The sequence below is a fragment of the Colobus angolensis genome, unplaced genomic scaffold, assembly GCF_000951035.1.
Source record: "Colobus angolensis palliatus isolate OR3802 unplaced genomic scaffold, Cang.pa_1.0 Scaffold431, whole genome shotgun sequence".
NCBI classification, from domain to species: Eukaryota; Metazoa; Chordata; class Mammalia; order Primates; family Cercopithecidae; genus Colobus; species Colobus angolensis.
Genome location: NW_012117722.1, coordinates 2,827,131 through 2,847,957, shown reverse-complemented (window position 1 = coordinate 2,847,957; position 20,827 = coordinate 2,827,131). Strand labels below are relative to the sequence as shown.

General features: G+C 33.4%; 1 protein-coding gene across 1 annotated transcript in view; it reads right to left on the bottom strand.

The window, feature by feature from the left end:
* The window catches only part of LMBRD1 (LMBR1 domain containing 1), a 132,659-nt gene that overhangs the window by 17,412 nt on the left and 94,420 nt on the right, over window positions 1–20,827 (bottom strand). Inside the window, exons 10-14 of the mRNA XM_011957046.1 lie at window positions 10,096–10,160; window positions 9,650–9,752; window positions 8,972–9,076; window positions 7,242–7,391; window positions 5,765–5,843 (exon numbers count right to left, since the gene is read on the bottom strand). Coding sequence (XP_011812436.1) covers window positions 5,765–5,843; window positions 7,242–7,391; window positions 8,972–9,076; window positions 9,650–9,752; window positions 10,096–10,160 — 502 coding nt within the window. The remainder of the gene's footprint in view (window positions 1–5,764; window positions 5,844–7,241; window positions 7,392–8,971; window positions 9,077–9,649; window positions 9,753–10,095; window positions 10,161–20,827) is intronic.

The following is a 20,827-nucleotide window of genomic DNA, read 5'->3' as shown; positions in this document are numbered from 1 at the left end:
TGTTAGCCAGGATGGTCTCGATCTCCTGACCTTGTGATCCGCCCGTCTCGGCCTCCCAAAGTGCTGGGATTACAGGCTTGAGCCACCGCGCCCGGCCGCTAAATTGTCTTAATCATCTGCCCTAGTAACATGGTATCCTCAAGCTAAATCCTAACCCTATTGGTCATGTGATTATTTTTTAAGGCGCTCTCTCTTGTGCTCCCCTCCCCCACATATATATAGTAAGCAAATGTACTTAATCAGAATAAAACCACAAAAATCAACTTTGATTTACAGAGATCATTCCATTTCCAGTCACTTTAATGTCCAAATAAGACAACACAAATTTACAATAACAAAGATAAAATAATTAAGCAGGGTAGCAGAAATAAAAATTTAGGTTAATGAATTTTTATAAATGTCATTTGGAAACATATTATCTTGCTTCATCCCTAACTGTAGTCTCCAAATATTCAATGATGTTGCCACGATTCATTGTTATCATAACATACCAAATATATTTATGTCCTTATGCCTGGTTAATGCAGGTTTTTTTATCTGTTTGAAATATCCACATGTTATTTTCTGATCATTCACTCAGATTTAACTTACACTTTTGGGTCCACAGAAAGGTTACACTGCCCCCCAGGGCAGAATAAATCATCATCTCCTTTTGCTTTACCACAGCATTTTGATTATAATTTCACTACAGCTTGCCATTTATTTTTTCTCTTATTATAATTATTTATTTTCCTATCCAAGTCCATTAGGCTACATGCTTTTTGAAGGTAAGTACTGTACATGTGTTTTCTCTGGTACTTTCTCTTTCCCAAAATCAAACCCAGTACTGACAATGTCTTCTATTTTTGTCCATTAAGGTATATTGGTCTTTCATCTTCCTATTTTGACTCAAATATTTATAGTTTCCAAATGTACATGGTCTTTTAAATAATTATTTGTTTTACATATTGCATTCACATTTACACATAAATTGTCTACGTGTAAAGGTCCCCTTGGAGTAACAGCATGTAAAATTTAAAACTTGATTCCTAATTTGCTCAGTTGACTGACTCACTTTGAACATAAATCCTGCGTTACCTGTCAGGATGAATTAAGTCATACTGTCATTTTAAGAGAACTTCATAAAAATAGTAAGATAGGCATTCTTTATAGGATTATTACTAAATTATTCTATTTTTTAACGGATTATTTTAAACACAAAGTACTTAAATTATTTTTAGATAAATGACTCTCATTTGAAACCTAATCATTTTAAACACAACTAGGATTCCAGCAATATTTTCTATGTTGAATAAATGTCAGATGGTCTCATATATAAACAAAATATTAATTTTAAAAGTCTAAAATACATTTAATATTAATAAGACAGCAACATACGTATTTTTAGAAATTACTGCTTTAATATTTCTCCAGGGAGATTAACTTTTCTCAGAAAGATCTTTCATTATAACACTGAAAATTTAAATTTTTGTTTTAAATCTAAAAATCACTCTCTAAAATTCTGTTACTTGCAACGGACACATTGCAAAGGTGATATCAAATGCCTTATGAGTTATTTATTATAATATCATTTACTCTAGTCAAATGTTGTCACTAAGTATGTTGTAAAGAATAGCGTATACGGCTATACAAGTCCCTCACCATCCCTCACCCTTAGGGTAGGGATGCCACCCCATCCCTACCCTTATGTGTCTAAAACCAATGTCTTAATCTACTTATCTGTCTCTATCATTATTAAAGTATTCACTTAAAAAACTACCCTGCCACCCCAAATTCAGTTATATTTCTACCATCCTCTTCTAAGTTACGTACTGGCAAATTTAACATTTAGAGATGTGCTACAGAACAAAACAAAGCTGGGAAAGATAAACCCATAAAACTAAAGGGTATGCTTTTGTACTGCAAAATAACATTTCAAAGAATGAGTCAACTAAAATGTTTAAGAAAAAATATTTAGTAGTTCAAAGGGAATCATTTTTAACTACTGTAAATTAGATTAGACTGAAAAATGTGATTCATAAAAAAGTTACAGTCAAGCATATTATCTGATTAAATCTTATTGATCTATAATATAAAAAATTCACTCAGTCCAGTAGTATCGGGGCATTTTAAAGGCCCCGTTATCAGTTCAACATAATTTTGAAACTACAATTTGTTTTTGTTTTACAGCTATTATTTCAATACTACTGTAACAATTTGAACAACAGAATCTATTTTAGATCTTCAAGGCCATTGACTCCTTGGTTAAAAACAAATTACAAACCAATTAAACACTAATTTTTCAATCTGTTTTCATCCAGCTAAATATGGCAACCCAAGGCACTTCAACTATCAACCCTACTTGTGATGTACGTATACATTTCAAAGTAAAAAATCTTGAACTAACATCATTAAGTAGAATTGGAAAATTCTGTTGTATTTATACTAACAACATTTTACTATTATTTCTTCAGCCAAAATAAAGTTATCCCCACCAGATGTTTATCCATCTCATCTCTTTATTTTAATCCTTTCCTTCAGTTTTAGTCTCTTCCCTTATTTCCCTACAAATCCTGGACTCTGTGGTCACTGTTTATTTTCTAACCTCAACTTGTTCTTTGCTTTCCATCCTTAAATCCCCAATTCTACTTCAGTTCTTCAATCCATTCCTTCCCCCAAACAACCTAAGAACTAATGGAGAAAAATTATACACGTTGTGTAGACTTGTTCAATAAAAATATAAAATTGATAATTTCACCTCTGTCCGTTGACATATTTACCTATCATTAACTTATGTTCAGTTAGATCCTCTCCTAATCCCCTTCACAGGCTATCAAAAGCTTTTGCTATTTTCATTAACTGTCTACCTCACAGCCTGCTCAATTCTCAGTATATGACCTGAGCTCATCCTTTATAGCCACTTGAGACAATTACACAGATATGCCACTTCTTGTCTACCCTCAGATAGTAACAAGTTACCATCTGAGGCCAGATCCTTGCTTCCTTCTTTGCAATGTACAGAAAGAAATATCCCTCATTCTATCTAAAGCATTCTGTCCTGGATATTCTTAATACCATATCCCCCAGAATTGGATGATATTGGTCCATCATTCATCCTTTCTGACATTTTTCTTCAGTCTTTCCTGCTCCACTGTTCCATCCCATTATCCCCGAAGTCTCTCCTAACTAAAATAAAAAAAAAAAGTTCTTGACCCTGCACATCTTCTTCAAGGAATTTTTATCTCTAACATTAAACTTTTTCTCTTTTTTCAGGCTTCATCTCTGTACCTTCCTTATCAGCTTGCCCTTAAATAATGATTATCCTGTGTTCCAGTGTCCATTCTCTTCTCACTCTTTACCCTCTCAGTTTCTCACATATACAGGAACTCATATGTACCCCTGAGGGATTGGTTCCAGGACTCTGTTGGAAACCAAAATCTACGAATGTTCAAGTCCCTTACATAAAATGATGTACTTATACACATCATCCCACATCTTTTAAATTATCTCTAGATTACTTATAACACTAATACAATGTAAATACTTATGTGAATAGTTGTTATACTTGTATTGCTTTTTGTTTTTTTTTTTTAAATTGTTGCTTTGTTATCTTTTATTCTATTTTTTCCCAAATTATTTCTGACCCAAAGTTGGTTGAATCTATGGATCTGGAACCCATGAATATGGAGGTCTAACTGTATACCCAACTGCTTATGAGACCTCCACCTGAACAATTTTGAGACATCTCAAGTCAACTAATCATTTTTTTACAATTTTTCTAATCTCAGTATCTTTTTTTTTTGTCTGAGACAGAGTCTTGCCCTGTCACCTGCCTGGGTCGGAGTGTAGTGGCACAATCTCGGCTCACTGCAACTTCCGCCTCCCAGGTTCAAGCCATTCTCCTGCCTCAGCCTCCCAAGTAGCTGGGATTACTGGGATGTACCACCACACTCAGCTAGTTTTTGTATTTTTAGTAGAGACAGAGTTTTGCCATGTTGGCCAGGCTAATCTCAAACTCCTGACCTCAGGTGATCCGCCTGCCTTGGCCTCCCAATGTATTTTTTACCTCAGCTGGTAACACCAAAATTAATCAAAGTACTCAGTAACTAGAGTATCATTCTAGAATCTTCTGTTTCTCTCACCATTGCTCTACAACCAAACAATCAGAAATTCTTTCAATTTACTCCTTAAATTTCTTTATTTCACACCCTCATGACCGCTGTTCAGATCAGGCCTTCAATTCTCTTGGATTATTTTAGATAGTTCTCCCTCCCCTAAGTGATTTCTATACTCTGGTCTCAATTTCTCAAATCCATTATCTCCATAACCGCTATAATTAACTTACTGAAAAGAAATCAGATCATAACTTCTACTTTCTTGCTTGAAACACTTCATTATCTCTTTCGTCACTTTCTAAAACCTTTTAGGATCTGACTTATGACTCTGCCTTCCTCCCTCCAATCCCCAAACAAAACCAATGTTCTTGAACACACGCCTGTGCAATTTAAGGTACTTGTTTGTACACTTTATTCTTCTGGTTAGAACAGCCTTCCCTTGATGTGCATACCAGATACCTTAAAATGTAGCTCTGATATCTCTTTTCTGAAACATTTCTTTTTTGACTACTATTCCACAGTGATCCCCACAAGGCAGAGTTAATTGTGTCTTCCTCTGGCCTATCCCTTTTTCCTAATACTCTATTACATTACATAGTTGACCCTGCTATAAAAAACTCAGAATTGGCCAGGCGCGGTGGCTCACGCCTATAATCCCAGCACTTTGGGAGGCCGAGGCGGGCGGATCACGAGGTCAGGAGATCAAGACCATCCTGGCTAACACGGTGAAACCCCGTCTCTACTAAAAATACAAAAAAATTAGCCAGGTGTGGGCTGGCGGGCGCCTGTAGTCCCAGCTACTCGGGAGGCTGAGGCAGGAGAATGGGGTGAATCTGGGAGGTGGAGCTTGCAGTGAGCCAAGATCGTGCCACTGTACTCCAGCCTGGGTGACAGAGCGAGACTTCATCTCAAAAACAAAAAAAAAAACCTCAGAATTTGTGTTTTTCATAATGGTATTCATGAATGATTCATGCAGAAACACACAGTATTTGACACATTACCACAAAATAAAAGCATTGAAGGCAAGCATAGAAAACACTTTTACAAATTTTGAAAGAATAAATCAGGAATCCTTAATCAGAAATGAATACTATAACATTCAAAGAAAAAATCACCTAAACAACTCAAATAGTAAAAAAAAAAAAAGATACTCTAAAACTACACAGGGGTTAAGAGCACAGAATTTTTGTCAGAGTACACACATAATAATTAACACAGTGCCTTGAAAACAACTGTATGTCTTTAAAGTTAACTGCTATTATAACTAATACTATTATTATTAAATTAAATAACCAGACATGGATGAATTAAAAATTGTTCTAGGTCATAAGTACTTTTGGTCTTGGTACTAAAAATTGTAGATTCCACCAAACTCTTTTATGTTTTTAAGGAAAAAAAAAAATCACTTAAGAGGGATTTCTTATTATACTAGTAAATGTGATAAATAATAACTACATTTTGTTACTTCCTAAGTAATTTTAATGGTTCTTTCTCTAATGCAAATCCTTTCATTAACAAGAAATTCTATTGAACAGATTTGCCAACCTCTACTTGCTGAAAGTTTCCTTTTTACCACATAGCAAAACAAATGCATCAAATGATTAACACAGCAAAATGCCAGGAAATTCTTTTCCTACAAAGTTGTAAGTTCTAAAACAAGTTGCTTTTACCTTCAGGAGCATCTGCATCACATCTCTTTGGCACAGAAAGGGTTGAATTGCTTTTATGGTTATCAGAAGTTATATTAGTCTGAAAGATAAAAATATAGTTAAAATGTAAAAACCACATTAATAAATACATTTGGATTTAAAAAGTAATCACTATGAACTGTATACTCCATATACTAACTACATCTATCTAACATTCCAAAATGTAAATTTTATGTAACATTGCTCTTAGAAGAAAATTATGGTAAATTAAACATTAAGGCTTTTTGCAATAATAATCCTTTAGGTCCTGTGTTGAACAACAGAGTTTCTTCCCAGAACAAACAAATTCCATTTTTAGTACAAAGTAGAGCATCTGAAAAGAATGCTATTTGACTGTGGAACATGCAAAGAATATCTTTTGTCCAAGCAAAAGCATAGTCTTCCTTCATTCCTTCACAGGAGGATGTTTAATAAGCATGACCTAGTGAGGTAGGTGAAGGGGATGATTGGGCAAGAAGAGAATAAAAAGGTATAAGAAGTGAGAAATATGGTTCAGGTGATTTTCCAGCATGGTGTTTCCCAAACTCAGGTCATTCATGTACCTCCATCATGATCTGTGCTTTATCTGTTTCACCTACATTATAACTAAACATTTTTCAATGAAATAGCCTTTTAACACTCACCAATATTATGGAGGGTACTGATTGAGGGTTGATATGTTTGTTAGATTTTTCTTTCTAATTGCATGTTAAAGTAAAGAAAGAATGAAGGAAGTGCAGGATAAAAAAGAAATGATCTGGGCACACTGATTTAATAATGCAAGACTCCACTAAAGCAATGCTTGAACAGGCCCTGAAACATAAATATGGTTTGAACAGTTAAGAAGTAGAGCAAAAGGTATTTAAAAAAAAGGAAACAAACTAAACAAAGTTTCAATCAGATTTGGTCAAAATATTTTGAATCGTCAGAAAATCCAAACTTACTGTTCTATTAAAACTAAAAGTCACAAGTGGCTTTTGAGAGCTCAACAACATCAATAAATCAGCATATGAGGAAACCCATCATGTTAAAAGAATGTATAGTTATCTACATATAAAACATTTATAAAGCCTCTTCTAGGGGATTCATAGTGCCAATGAACGGACATGCTGTGCTCACCAAAATGTTCTTTGGGAGCCATATTATTAAAATTAGTTAAAATGTTATTTTAGAGGAAGTATTATGAGTTTTAATGAAGTACTAACATAAAGCTCAGTAGCTTAGCATCACAGGGCCCATTTAAGGAACTATTGTAATGAAATTCTGTGTTGTTTCAAAAAAACAACAGTATGAAACAAATATAAACATGCTAAAAATAGAAATAAAAAACCAGTTTTAGCAATATTAAATTTAATCTGATGAGCTAATATCTTATGCTAACCATCACAATTAAAATTTGATTTTAAATATCACTATCTTTAAAATATCAAAATAATCAAGTTTTAAATATTTCACTTACCTCTATTAAGTAATTTTGGCTTCCATACATAACATATTGGGGAGCAAGACTATAAATCATATAGCTAGTGTGAAGGACAATAAGCAGAAGTATCATGCAGAGAAAAAGGAGTGCTTGGGGCCTGGTTCTACCTCTTCTGATTTTATATAACTGGAAAGAAAAGAGTGCCAAAATTTCAGCAAAATATTTCATTTGTAAAGCATTAAATACTGTTCTTGTGTTATGAGAAATGATTTACACAGTTCAATCAACCATTATTTTTCTTCCAAAGTAAATACTAAAAATTCTTAATCATCCCAAATAATTTTAAGATAATTCACATGGTCTACTTCCAAAGAAATCTTCTAAACTTATTGTGTAACAGCATCTGTTAGAAATTCATGGGGCTAATTGTGAACTATCTCTAGTTCTATCTAAAGATTAGAAGTATGAATTTAAACTATAAGTATCAGTAATATACTACGGTTTTATATAACTTTTTATATAATACTGTATAAGAATAGACAATGTCATGTGTTTATAAACGTCCATTTCTATGACTCGTGACATCCTTATACTTTGCTATAAAAATTAGTTTATGAAAAATTCTGATAATCTTATTAAAGAGCTTTTCATATTTATCTATACTAAAGGGAAATGAAAACACATGGTAACTGAAATATAAGGAACCAGGTAACTTGCTTCATTTCAATACCATAGTATGCTTTTATTTTAGCGACTTAGGTATCACCTCCCTGTTTTATTACTAGCTTGTAGTACAGACTCCAATTCCAGATGGGATGACAATAAGACCATTTATAAATTTACATCTCCCAGGTTCTTTCACAGCCAGTAGTGGCCATGTGATAAAATATTAAACATGAAAAGCAAAGCAGAAGTCTGTTAGGGATTTCTGTAAAAGTCTTGTTGTACTGATACAATTATATACCCCTTTCTCCTAACTACCTTTTTCTTCACAGAATATGAACAGGATAAAAGGAACTGCAGCAGCCATACTACAATCATGACAGAGATACTCAAAGAATTACAGAGATATTGGATCTGACTTTTTGAGCTACTGAAGCAATACTAGCTTCTTTTTTCCATAGCAAGAAATCTTTCATTAGTTCAAGCCACTATTTAACTGAGATCTCTTTTACCCACAGTAGTGGGTAAAAGTAGTGGAAGTAGTGTCACTACCCACAGTGGTGGAAGCAGTGTCTACCTGATACAGCTTCATTTTAAAATTGTTAATTTATGCAAAATAAGCATTTGAAGAAAATAACCAATGATATGGTAATCTTTACTAATAGGGAGGGCTATCTTTTGAGCTTCAGTGTATCTATTATATTCGAATGTGTTTCTACTAAGAAATAATATAACTTTTGGACCAGGGTTTCTCAACCATGGAACTACTGACATTTTAGGCTAGATAAGTCTGCCCTATGCACTACAGGATTTTTAATAGAATCTCTGGCCCCTACCCAATACATGCCACTAGCACTCCCCAATTATAACAACTAAAAATATCTCTAGATATTGCCAAATGTTTCCAGGGGGAGCAAAATCACCCCTGTTTAAGAACCACTGCTCTTGATAAAAAGTACTCTTATGTCAACATGAAGTGAAAAGGCTAGTATTTCTCACACTTGTGGTATAAAGATACAGCTACTATATTCTAAATCTAAGATAATTTGCAATAATGGAGATTACACACAAAATGAGAAAAAAATATTGTAATATATACTTACTCTAATCCAAAAGAACCATATGCCAATATTTCGAATTCCTGCCATTGAAGTAAAAATGAAGTACATAATAATAATTGTTATAAGAATATAATCAAGAGGGAAAACCTGAAAAAAAAAGATGAAATTAAATTTAACATATAAACTATAAGCACTCTAACAGTCATATAAAGTAAACTAAAAACATTATTCCCATTTGGCAAATATTTACAATATCAACTTTGATTTAAATTAGGCTACTGTGTTTAAAAAAAAATCCTCAAAAAACAAACAAGTACCAAACTATTACCAAAATTTTTAATACCACTATACTAAGAAAAATCCTAAAGCAAATTAAACTAAAATTGCATTTATTGATGAGATAAAAGACTTGATTAAATATTAATACCAAAAATAATTTGGAGAGGGTCACCTCATATTATGTAATATATCCCAAGTCAAATTATGTATAACATAAAAGTCCAGGAATATATCAATATAATAATATTTAAAGCAACATGTCAATGTATAAACTACAGGCAAATAAAAAGTAAAACTAGAAAATAACATAAGCATATGTCAAACTATTAATAGGTTTTCAACATAATAATTTTATATGGAACAGGATGTCAGAATGTTTGCTAGACTCTAGCATTTTATACTCTAGCAGCTACAGTATAAAATGACTGATATTTTACTTACTGTTTGTAGTAAAGGCAAAAGCATATTCAGTGGATTACTTAGGTTAGCTCCAAAAATTATGAAACCAGAATCTATTCCAGCTGAATGAAGAGCTTTATCTAAACTAAAATAATTATAAAGTGAAATTTATGTTATACTACCAAATTTTCAGCAAATTTAGAAAAAATATCATAATTTAAGCATGCAAATACATCTGAGTCAAAGAAAACAATGGATTACAAATTAAATCTCACTTAAATATCTCACAGCTATTGTTCAATTGATGGAGAATAAAGAAACATTCTATTATTGGACGTTTTAGCCATTCTTTGAGTTAATGCTATAGAACACTTCAAGTAAGAAAACTACTTAAGATGAATAGCCTACACTAATGGCATTCAGCAACAAAATATATATTATCACAGAATTTGCATAAGTGCTTTAGAAAATGTGTCTACTGTACTTACTTTGACAAGAAGAGAGAAATTACAAACAGCAATGCAACTAAGATGAAAAATATTCCCCAGATGATCTAAAAGCAAAAATATATTCATTAAAATATAGTTCTAACAGTTGATATTAAAAGCACAAAAACCATTATATTCAATATGAGTTGCTAGAATACGACAAAGATCTAACAAAAACAATCTAAGATACATTTTAATTTAGTATATAATTCCAGGCATTTATACCTGAATTTTCATTATGAGACTATTTGATTGAGAACATGTACATAAAAGAGACAAAGCATTTGAAAAGTCTTCACTAATAAGTAAACAAATGAAACTCTTTGTTAGACCAAATACAAAGTTTTTATTCCATTACACTGAAATGAGACTTTAATGTTGACTGAAAAGTATATTATGACTAACAGACACACACACACACCCCAAAACCATGAAATGCAGGCTATATTACCCTGTTAGTTAAAATATAAAATTTAGAACATTTTCCCATAGAAGTAATAATATATATAAATGATATATATAGTGGTTAAATTGTATTACAATCCATAAAAGCCTATACAATGATACTATTCCTGAAACACAGTACTAACAACACTGAAAAAATTGTCATGTAAAACAATGTTTCTGTGGAAAAATGTCCTAAGCACTTTAAGTAGTGGAACACATTTCTCCCAATTGTATGAACTTTATATTAAAGCTGGTAGAACAAGAGGGAGAAAAATATTATAACTGAGTTTCTAATGAAAAGTTTCAGAGTATAAAAGGGGTGAAATCTATGTTAAAAAAAACCTAAGCTCTTTTTCCCCCAAAATCTTCCCCAAGTTCCAGGGACAACTGGGCTAAAGAGTTGTCAAGACCAGACCGAAAAAGAAGAGTCCCAGTAAGCACAGTTAAGTGTGTGGGGCTCCTCCTTTAACTGGAATTGATATAAAGAGATCAATGAATGTTATGAAATCATGAATGGCAGGGAGATTTTTTCATCTTATTTCACATGACTGTTGAAGTAAATTTTAGAATCCTGAGAGAATAAAAGAAGTAACGCATGAAACTACCTAGCCTGAAAAGATGATTTTTGGAAGTAATTTTAGAGCTGCACTCTGGGGAATTCTTCATTTATGGCAGGGTGCCTTTGGGGTTCACTGGAAAGGAGAGAGTTGACAACGAGAGGGGACCAAGAAGGCTATAGTCATCTCTTGAAAACAGAGTGATGTTGCATGTACTATTTTTCATGCTGGGATTCTGCAAGAGAATTCATTATTTAAAAAGGGTTTCATTGCAAAAGCTTTTGAAGTGACTCCTTTATAGTAACAAATGTTCATTAGTAGAGGGTATAAAGGAGTTAATCTTTTTTTTTCTACTAGATTCAGGCATCTATATTTGGCACTGTGGTTAACCGAAAGGCAAGACAGACTTATACTTAGGATTCACAAGTGAAAAACATTCCTTCCTAATAGCTGTTAACAAAAAATAGTTTGTAGCATGAGGCAATATAACTACTAAGTGCCAATTAGTAGTAGGAGAACATGATATGGAAACAGGATTTGAAATTAAGATTCCCTTCCTTTGATGTCCATTTTGGCAAAAAACAAAAAAAAACAAAAAAAAAACCAACTTTCTTAGCTACCTTCCCAATCTGTAGAGATGACTGACCCAGAATTAGACTGCTTAATCAGTGACTTAACGGAATACAAAACAAATGTAAAAAATATAAATACTTTATAAAGACCAAGAAAACTATACATATTTAAATACCAGAACTTAAATTAGTAGTTACAGAATCATATCAGTGATGACCACATTGGGGTGACCTAAATGCTACATATTATGCTCTAGCTATAATGCCAATTTTGAAATAAAAATTAAACTATAGACGTAACGTCAATAAAAACGGAATAAGAACTTCTGAACATTTTCTCCTCTGTAAAAGCAGATTACAAGAAAAATCAACGGGGAAAGAAGAGTCTTTTTAACAAATAGTACTGGGACAAGTAGATACCCACATGCAAAAGAACTTGTATCCTTACCTCACACCATATAAAAATTCAAACCAGACCAAAGACCCAAATGTAAGAGCTAATAAACTATAAAAACCATTAACGGAAAACAAGTGTAACTCTTTGTGACCTTTGGATTAGGCTATGATTTTCTAGATAAGATACCTAAAGCACATGCAACAGAAAAAAAATTGGACTTTGTCTAAATTAAAAATTCTTTTGCTTCAAAAGATACTATCAGCAAAGTGAAAAACCAACCCACAGAATAGGAGAAAATATTTGTTTTGTGAATATAAAGAATTCTTACACCTTAATAAGAAGAAAACAATCCGATTGAAAAATGGGCAAAGGATCTGAATATGCATTTCTTTAAAGGAAATATACAACTGGCCAATAAGCACCTGAAGAGATGCTCAATATCATTCACTAGAGAAATATAAATCAAACCCACAATGTGAACCAGAGAAATGTGAGCCAAACTACTTCATGCTCACTAGGATGTCTATAAACAAAAAAAAATATTGACAAGTGTTTATAAGGCTATGGAGAAATTGGAACTCTCATAGAGTATGTAATACTCTATGGGAATGTAAAATGGTGTAGATGCTTTAAAAAACAGCCTTAACAATTCCTCAAGAAGTTAAATATAGTTATTGTATCACCCAGCAAGTCCAGTCTTTGGTATATACCAAACAGAACTGAAGACATCTATCCACACAAAAATTTGTGTACAAATGTTCGCAGCAGCATTTTTCATAATACTAAAAAATGAAAACCCAAATGTCCATGAGTTGACAAACTGATAAACAAAATGTGGTATATCCATACAATGGAATATTATTCAGCCATAAAAAAGAATGAAATAATGCTATATGCACATGAATGAATCATTAAAAACATTTATGCTAAATGAAGACAGAAAAACTACATATTGAATGATTCCATTTATATGAAATGTCTAGAAAAGACAAATCCATAGAGATAGAAAGATCAGTCATTGCCATGGACTGGGAGAATGGGGCAGACTGCTCATGGGTACAGGTTTTTTGTTAAGGGAATAAAATTTTCTGACATTAGATGGTGATAGCTGCACAATCTTGTGAATATACTAAAAATCACTGCAATATACACTTTAAAAGGGTGAATTTCATGGTAAATTATGTCTCAAATGAAAAAAAAAAGTTACATACGTCTGTAATCACTTATCCATAATTCTGAAATCTAAAATGTTCTAGAAATCAAATTTTTTTTCCTAACTCATTTGTTGATTAAATCTCGCTTAAACTAACATGGGTCTTTTAAAAGTAACTAACTGTGAATATTTATTAATATATATTCACTGCAGAACTATTAATGTGCTCAAAAGAGGGTATGAGGGTTGCTGCTCTGGGTTCTTTCAGAGGGTATTATTTAATATGTAATATATACATTTATTCTGAAAAATGAAAAATTCTAAATTTTATACTCCGTTTGATCCAAGGATTTTGGCAAAAGGATTTCTGAACTTATATTATTATTATGAACTGATTATTTGTGTCTCCACACACTCCAAAATTTGTATGTTGGAGTACTAACCCCGATGTGATGGTTTTGGAGGTAGGGTCTTTGGGAGGTAATTCAATAGGACGAGTTTATGAAGATGAGGCCCTGATGATGAAATTAGTGTCCTCATAAGAAGAGAAGAGACCAGAACTAGTTCTCTTTCTGCGACGAAAGGACATAGCAAGAATATGGCCATCAAATCTGCTAGCAACTTAATCTTGAATTTTCCAGTCTCCAGAGCAATAAATGTCTGTTCTTCAAGCCAGGAGTCCCAAGCCCCCGGGGCCTTGGACAAGTACCAGTCCATGGCCTGGCCACACAGCAGGAGATGAGTGGCAGGTGAGCAAGCATCACCACCTGAGCTCCACCTCCTGTCAGATCAGTGGCAGCATCAGATTCTAAAAGGAGCATAAGCCCTTTCGTGAACTGTGCATACGAGGGATCTAGGTTGCGCACTCCATATGAGAATCTAATGATGAATGTAATGCATTTGAATCATGCCAAAACCATCCCCACTCCAGTCAGCAGAAAAATTCTCTTCTGAAACCAGTCCCTGGTGCTAAAAATGTTGGGCTGACAGTTAAGCCCCTCAGTCTATGAGTTCTATTTTATTTTTTTAATATAGCAGCACAAACTAAGACAAATATATTGAACATGGTCTATTAAATACATGTGTAAATAACAGCAGAGAGAGAGAGAAAAAAATAGTCTGGTTGAATCTTAATAATCTGGGTAAGAAAATATATACAAAGCATACATATGGAATGGGTAAGGCTAGCTTGAATAAAACAAAGAGGATGCAAGGGAGACAGAAAATGTAGGAAGTTGTGATACAGGCCTCAATAAAGGAAAGGTCCACTATCAAATGAGGCTAGAAGAGAAGGACATCTTTAAAAACACAATTACAACTTAAAAACAAAGCTTGGCTAAAAAATTAAAGGATAAGTCTCACTTGTATTCACTAGTCTCCAGTTTCACTCCTCAGTGGTAATTATCATTAATAGGTTCCTATGAATCATTCCAGAAATGGTGCATGCTCACTCTCACACAATATTAACCAAAAGAGTACCTACCACAATATTTGCAATCTTAACATTAGTTTCAGTTAAAATACAACATATGATGAACATTGTAAAGGACTGTTCAAGATACGATTTATTTGTAAAGAAAGATATAGTGCTCCTATTCATTTCAATGGCTCTACAGTACTTTCTAAAATGGAGATAACAATTAAGCCAGTCTCCTGATGAACAATGATTGTTTTCACAATGTGGTTATTAGAAGCAACAGTATTACAAATATGATTTTTTTAAAAATTAGTAGACTTTATTTTTAAGGAAATTGTTAGGTTTACAGAAAAATCAAGGTGATAGTACTGAAGTTCTTACTTATCCCTCTCCCTTACAGTTTTCTTATTAATAACGTCTTTCACTTGTGTGGTACATTTGTTAAAATTGATGAAACAATATTGATGTATTATTATTAAAGTTCATAGTTCACATTAAGGTTCACATTTTATATTCTATGGGCTCTGACAAATGGATACTGTCATGTATCTACCATCAGGGCATCAAACATAATAGTTTAACTGGCCTAAAATACCCTATGCTTCACTTATTTATCCTACCTCACGTTAAATCCCTCACAGCCACTCATCTTTTCATTACCTCTACAGTTTTGCCTCTTCCAGAATATCATATAGTTGGAATCAGCGTATGTAGCCTCTGTAGACTGGCTTCTTTTGCTTCCTTCGCTTAGCAATGTGTATTTAAGATTTCCTCTATTTCTCTTTGTGAGATGATAGTTTTTCTTTCTATCACTATGTAACATTACAGTATATAGATGTACCACAGTTTGTCCTTTCACTTACTGAAGGACACCTTGGTTGCTTCTGAGTTTTAGACATTACACGTAAAGTTGCTATTAATATAAACATCCATGTACATGGTATCCTGTGGACATAAGTTTTCAATCCAATCAGGTAAATGGCTATGACTCTAACTGCTAGATCCTAATAAACAGGTAGGTTTAGCTTTGTAAGAAACTGCCAAACTATCTTCCAAAATGGCAGTATCATTCTGCATTCCCATCAGTAATGAATAAGTAGTTCCTGTTGCTTTGTATCTTTGCTAGCATTTGGTAATGTCAGATTTTCCTTTTTGGATATTAATCACTCTAATAAGCATGAAGTGGCATCTCATGGTTTCAACTGCAATTCCCTAATGATACATGATGTTGAGTATCTTTTCATATGCTTATTTGCCATCTGCGTCTTTTCTTCTGTGGGGTATTTGCTCAGAACTTTTGCCCATTTTTTAATTGCATTGCTGGTTTTCTTATTGGTGAGTTTTAAGAATTCTTTATACATTTTAGACACAAGTCCTTTATCAAGATATGGAGTGTGCAAATATTTTCTTCTAGTCTGTGACTTGTCTTATTCTTTTAACAGTATTTTTTACAGAGCAGAAGTTTTTGATATGAGTAAATTCCAACTTATACATTATTTTTCCATGGATAGTGCTTTTGGTGTTGTATTTAAAAACTCATTACCAAATCTAAGGTCACATAGATTTCCTTCTATGTTATTTTCTAGAAATTTTATGATTTTGTTTTTACAATGAGGTCTAAAATATATTTTAATTTTTGTGAAAGATGATTTAATTTTGTGAAAGTAATAATTGGATATCTATATGCAAAAAAGATCTACTGTTTTTGCATACAGACATCCAATTATTATTGCTCCATTTGTTGAAAAGACTATTCTTTATCCAATGAACTGCCTTTGCTCCTTTGTCAAAAACCAGTTGGCTATCTTTGTATCTGTTTATTTCTGGGCTCTCTATTCTGTTTCTTTTTTTTTTCTTGAGAGTGAGTCGCACTCTGTTGCCCAGGCTGGGGTATCCTGGCGCGATCTCGGCTCACTGCAAGCTCTGCGTCCCAGGTTCACACCGTTCTCCTGCCTCAGCCTCCCGAGTTAGCTGGGACTACAGGTGCCTGCCACCAAGCCCAGCTAATTTTTTTTGTATTTTTAGTAGAGACGGGGTTTCACCGTGTTAGCCAGGATGGTCTCGATCTCCTGACCTCGTGATCCACCCACCTCAGCCTCCCAAAGTGCTGGGATTACAGGCGTGAGCCACCACACCTGGCCAATTACGTTCCACTGATCTAGTGGTGTCTGGTCTTCCACCAATACCATGTTGTCTTGATTACTGTAGCTTTATAGGAAGGCTGAAATTTGGGTAGTGTCAGACCTCCAACTTTGTTCTTCAGTATTACACTGACTATTCTGGGTCATTTTTCCTTTCCACAAAAGTTTTAGAACCACTTTCTCAATAACCACAAAATATACTTGCTGGGATTTTGACTGTAATTGCACTGAATCTATAGATCAAGTTAGGAAGAAATAACATTTTAAAAACAAAATGTTCTGTTTTAAAGACATGAATAAACAGGACAGAAACCAAATTTTTTCCTAGGTATTAAACAGATATAAATAATGCAATTTAAAAAATATATAATAAAAGGTGATATGCGGTACTCTATGAAGAATATCAAGACATTGCTTTGGTCAGAGTAAAAATATTGTCAGTGTTACTTTACACATGATGCTATCTAAACCAATGATGAATCAACTCTCCAGAAAATTATTTCTGTATTACTTAAAAAGAAGACTAAAGTGTCCCTATCTAATGGCATACCATTCCTCAAAATTTATTCACTATCCCTTTTACATAAATTTAAAACCTTGTATTCTTTTCATTTCAACCAGTGGTTCTCAACTGGGCCTGTTTTACTCCCCAGAGGAAATTTAGTAATGCCTGAAGACATTTTATTATGATATTGGGGGAGGAGGGTGTTGCTACTGGCATTAAGTGGGCAGAGGCAACAGATGATATGCTAAACATCCTATAATGCACAGGAGAGCCTTCCCTCTATGTCCCCACCCAACAAATTATTGGGCCCCAAATATTAATTGTGCCAAGACTTGAGACTGAGAGACTCTGTACAGTGTTAAAACTCTGCTTAGTGTTAGAAAGCAGCATCAACTACTAATATAATTAATTATATCAAATATACACTTTTAATCATTTTCTCAAAATCAGTTGTGTTTTCAGATGCTTATTAACCCAATTCAATCCTAAAATTCAATGCTGCATGACAAAATGAAACAAAAATTCAATGCTGCATGACAATCGTAAAATTCAATGCTGCATGACAAAAATGAAACAAAAATTCAAGGCAGTGTGTAAGGAAATAATATCGGGTCAATTTTTGAAAGCCACATCTCTTATCAGGTTTCACAGGTGAATTGCCTATATCCAGAAAATAATATTTGTACTTCTAGAAATGTAATAAAAGAGTTGAGAGTAAATCAAAGTTACAAATGTAAAATAAACAGTGACTACTATCACATTTTATTATTAATGTTGCCTTAAATTTACGAAATACGTGTATTGCTTTCTTTTGTTGCTGAGAGCAATGGCTGATGTGAAGAATGTTTAAAGAAAAAAAATAATGCTTTTTCCAGATAGATTGAAGGGCCTGAGGAAAGAAAACCTTTTAATTTTCTTTATCTTTACTAGTAATGAGGACAGGAAGCATAAGTATGTGGCTGCTGTAAAGCTGCTTAGAATCTTGTAACTCAAGGTGTAGTCATGGACCTTCAGTATCACTTGGGACCTTGCTAGAAATACAGAATTTTGGGATCTATCTCGTGCTAACTAAACATAATCTGTATTTTAACAAGATTCCCAGGTAATTTTTTACAAACACTAAAGTTTGAGAAACGCTGCCTTAGAAAAGTCATCTAGAATATTAGATGACTATTATGAAAAGATGCCTCAAACTCATGTTAAGAGTTTGAAAAGAGAATTTAGGAAAGGATAATTGGATTTAAGTTTTAACCAAACTAAATATTCTTCTCTCCAGTCCATCCGACTTTCTTACGTCTAGTTCTCCAATGGCTGAGAAGCAGTGCATCTCAGGCCCCTAACTCAAATTAAGTAGCAAACTGACTAGTCTTCAAGACTTTCCTCATAGGTAAAAGGGTAAAGACACATGGTTTTCATTATCAAATTTTGATAAGACATTGTGACAAGAGTTATAATAATTCTGTAAATAGAATTCTATTTTTTATGTTATAAGTGCCCTAGTTCATAAAGTTAAAAAAAGTTAGAAGATCAATGTTATTCAGCCTTGCCTATAAAATATTATTTTCCAAGTTGCAAAGATTCTCATGATGATTTGTCAGTGCAGTATCACTCAGCTCTTGATTATAATTTTCCCTATTGTCTATTAGGAGCAATTTCTTTAGTTCAATATTTCTCTGATGAAAGGTTTTTTCATTATTTTATTCTTAAAATTTTTGTGGGTACATAGGTGTATATATTTATGGGGTACATGAATTGTTTTGATACAGGCATGCAATGTGAAGTAAGTACATCATCGGGAGACAGACGTTCGTAAAATTTGCAAATGAAGAAAGGAGATGGGCAAGGATATAGCCAATTGTTTTAGAGGAGGAGAGAGGGGATCCAGTGAAGCTTAAGAGTTTAAACACTTTATTTTAATATAATTTCAGACATATGCAAAAACAATACAAAGAATTCCACTATACCCTTCGCTCATATTCTCCAAATTTTAACGTTACCTGTACTTTATCATTCTCTTTTTAACAAGTCTTAATTACTATATAATATCAATTTCTCTTGAACAAGGTATTTCATAACCTTGACACTTTGTAGAGTCCAGGGAAGTTAATTTGCAGAATGTCTCTCAATTTGGATTGCCTATTTTCTCATGTTTATATTTAGATTATGCTTTTTTGGCAGAAATGACAGAGAAGTGTTGAGTCCTTCTCAATACATCATATCAAGTGGCACAGTCAAGTCTATTTGCCCCATTACTGATGAGCTTAACTTAAATCATGTAGTAAGGTGGTTTCAGTCAGGTTTCTCTGTTGTACAATTAATATTTCCCCCTCTGTAATTAACATTTTGTGGTGAGATACTTTGAGAATATGCAAAATCTTGTTGTCACCAAACTTTTAACTTCAAGTTGAGTATCCACTGATGCCTCTTCCCAGAAACAATGTTTTTTTCTGTGGTATTTGTCAAATGCTGATTTTCTAATTGCTTCTATATTTATTTGTTGGAATTCTACTGTAGGGAAGAGCTTTCCCTTCCCCATCATTTACTAATGTATTTACTTTACTTATGTCAATATAGACTTATAAATTATTTTATTCAATTAGTTATCATCTGTTATTATCATTGACACCTAAATGGTCCCAGATTTAGGCAATAGGAGCCCCTACAAACTGGTTCCTTTATTATCCCCCCACTATTCTCTAAACACTTCTTACATTCTGGCATCAGATGTTCCAAGCTTATTATGTGCTTTCCCAGCAACAGTCCTAAAATCAGACATTTCTCCAAGCAGCCCTAGTTCCTTTTAATGAAGTTAGGTAGTGGTCTATCTATTAATAAAAACATATGCAGAGGCAGAAATCATTACTTTATTAGTACTAAATTAAGACTCTATTTTCAATCCATGGTTGGTTGAATCTGCAAATGCAGAATCTGCAGATACAGAGGGACTGTTGTAATTTATCTGTTTTTCTTCTCCCTACCTCACTGCTTTCTACCTTTATCTTTATTTTCTTCTTTGTAATTCCTTTTGTTCTTCTGATAGCTTTTTTGGGATTGGAATTTCTTGCTTGGACATTTGTTTTTTTTTTCCCTACTTTTACTGGTAAGTGTGTTTCAGGCTATGAATTTCTCTGTTGTTGTGCAATTCATCCTTTGTATCAGCTCCTAAACTGACCGTTTTTAAAGATAACTAGGCTCATTTTCATCACTATCCACCTTAAAGTGATCATCTTTGTCAGCCTTTAGTTCACAACTGAAAAGATAGCTCTGGGCCTCAGGGGGCTCATGTCCATGTCCATCAAATCTTCCATCAGGTGGCTGCATGCACTTAGGTGGGAGAGAAGGCAGACAGAGATAAACCACTGCTCAAGAGAACAGTCGCAGAGGACGGAATCACACCAGGGACTGATCTCTGTTTTAAAGGTATCCCACAGATTCTAATATGTTTCAATTTTAATTTCAATTTAGAATTAGAATTTTAGAAATTCTAAATTCTATATTTCTCCTTGCTTTTTGATCAAAAGTTGCTGAATATAAGGTTAATTT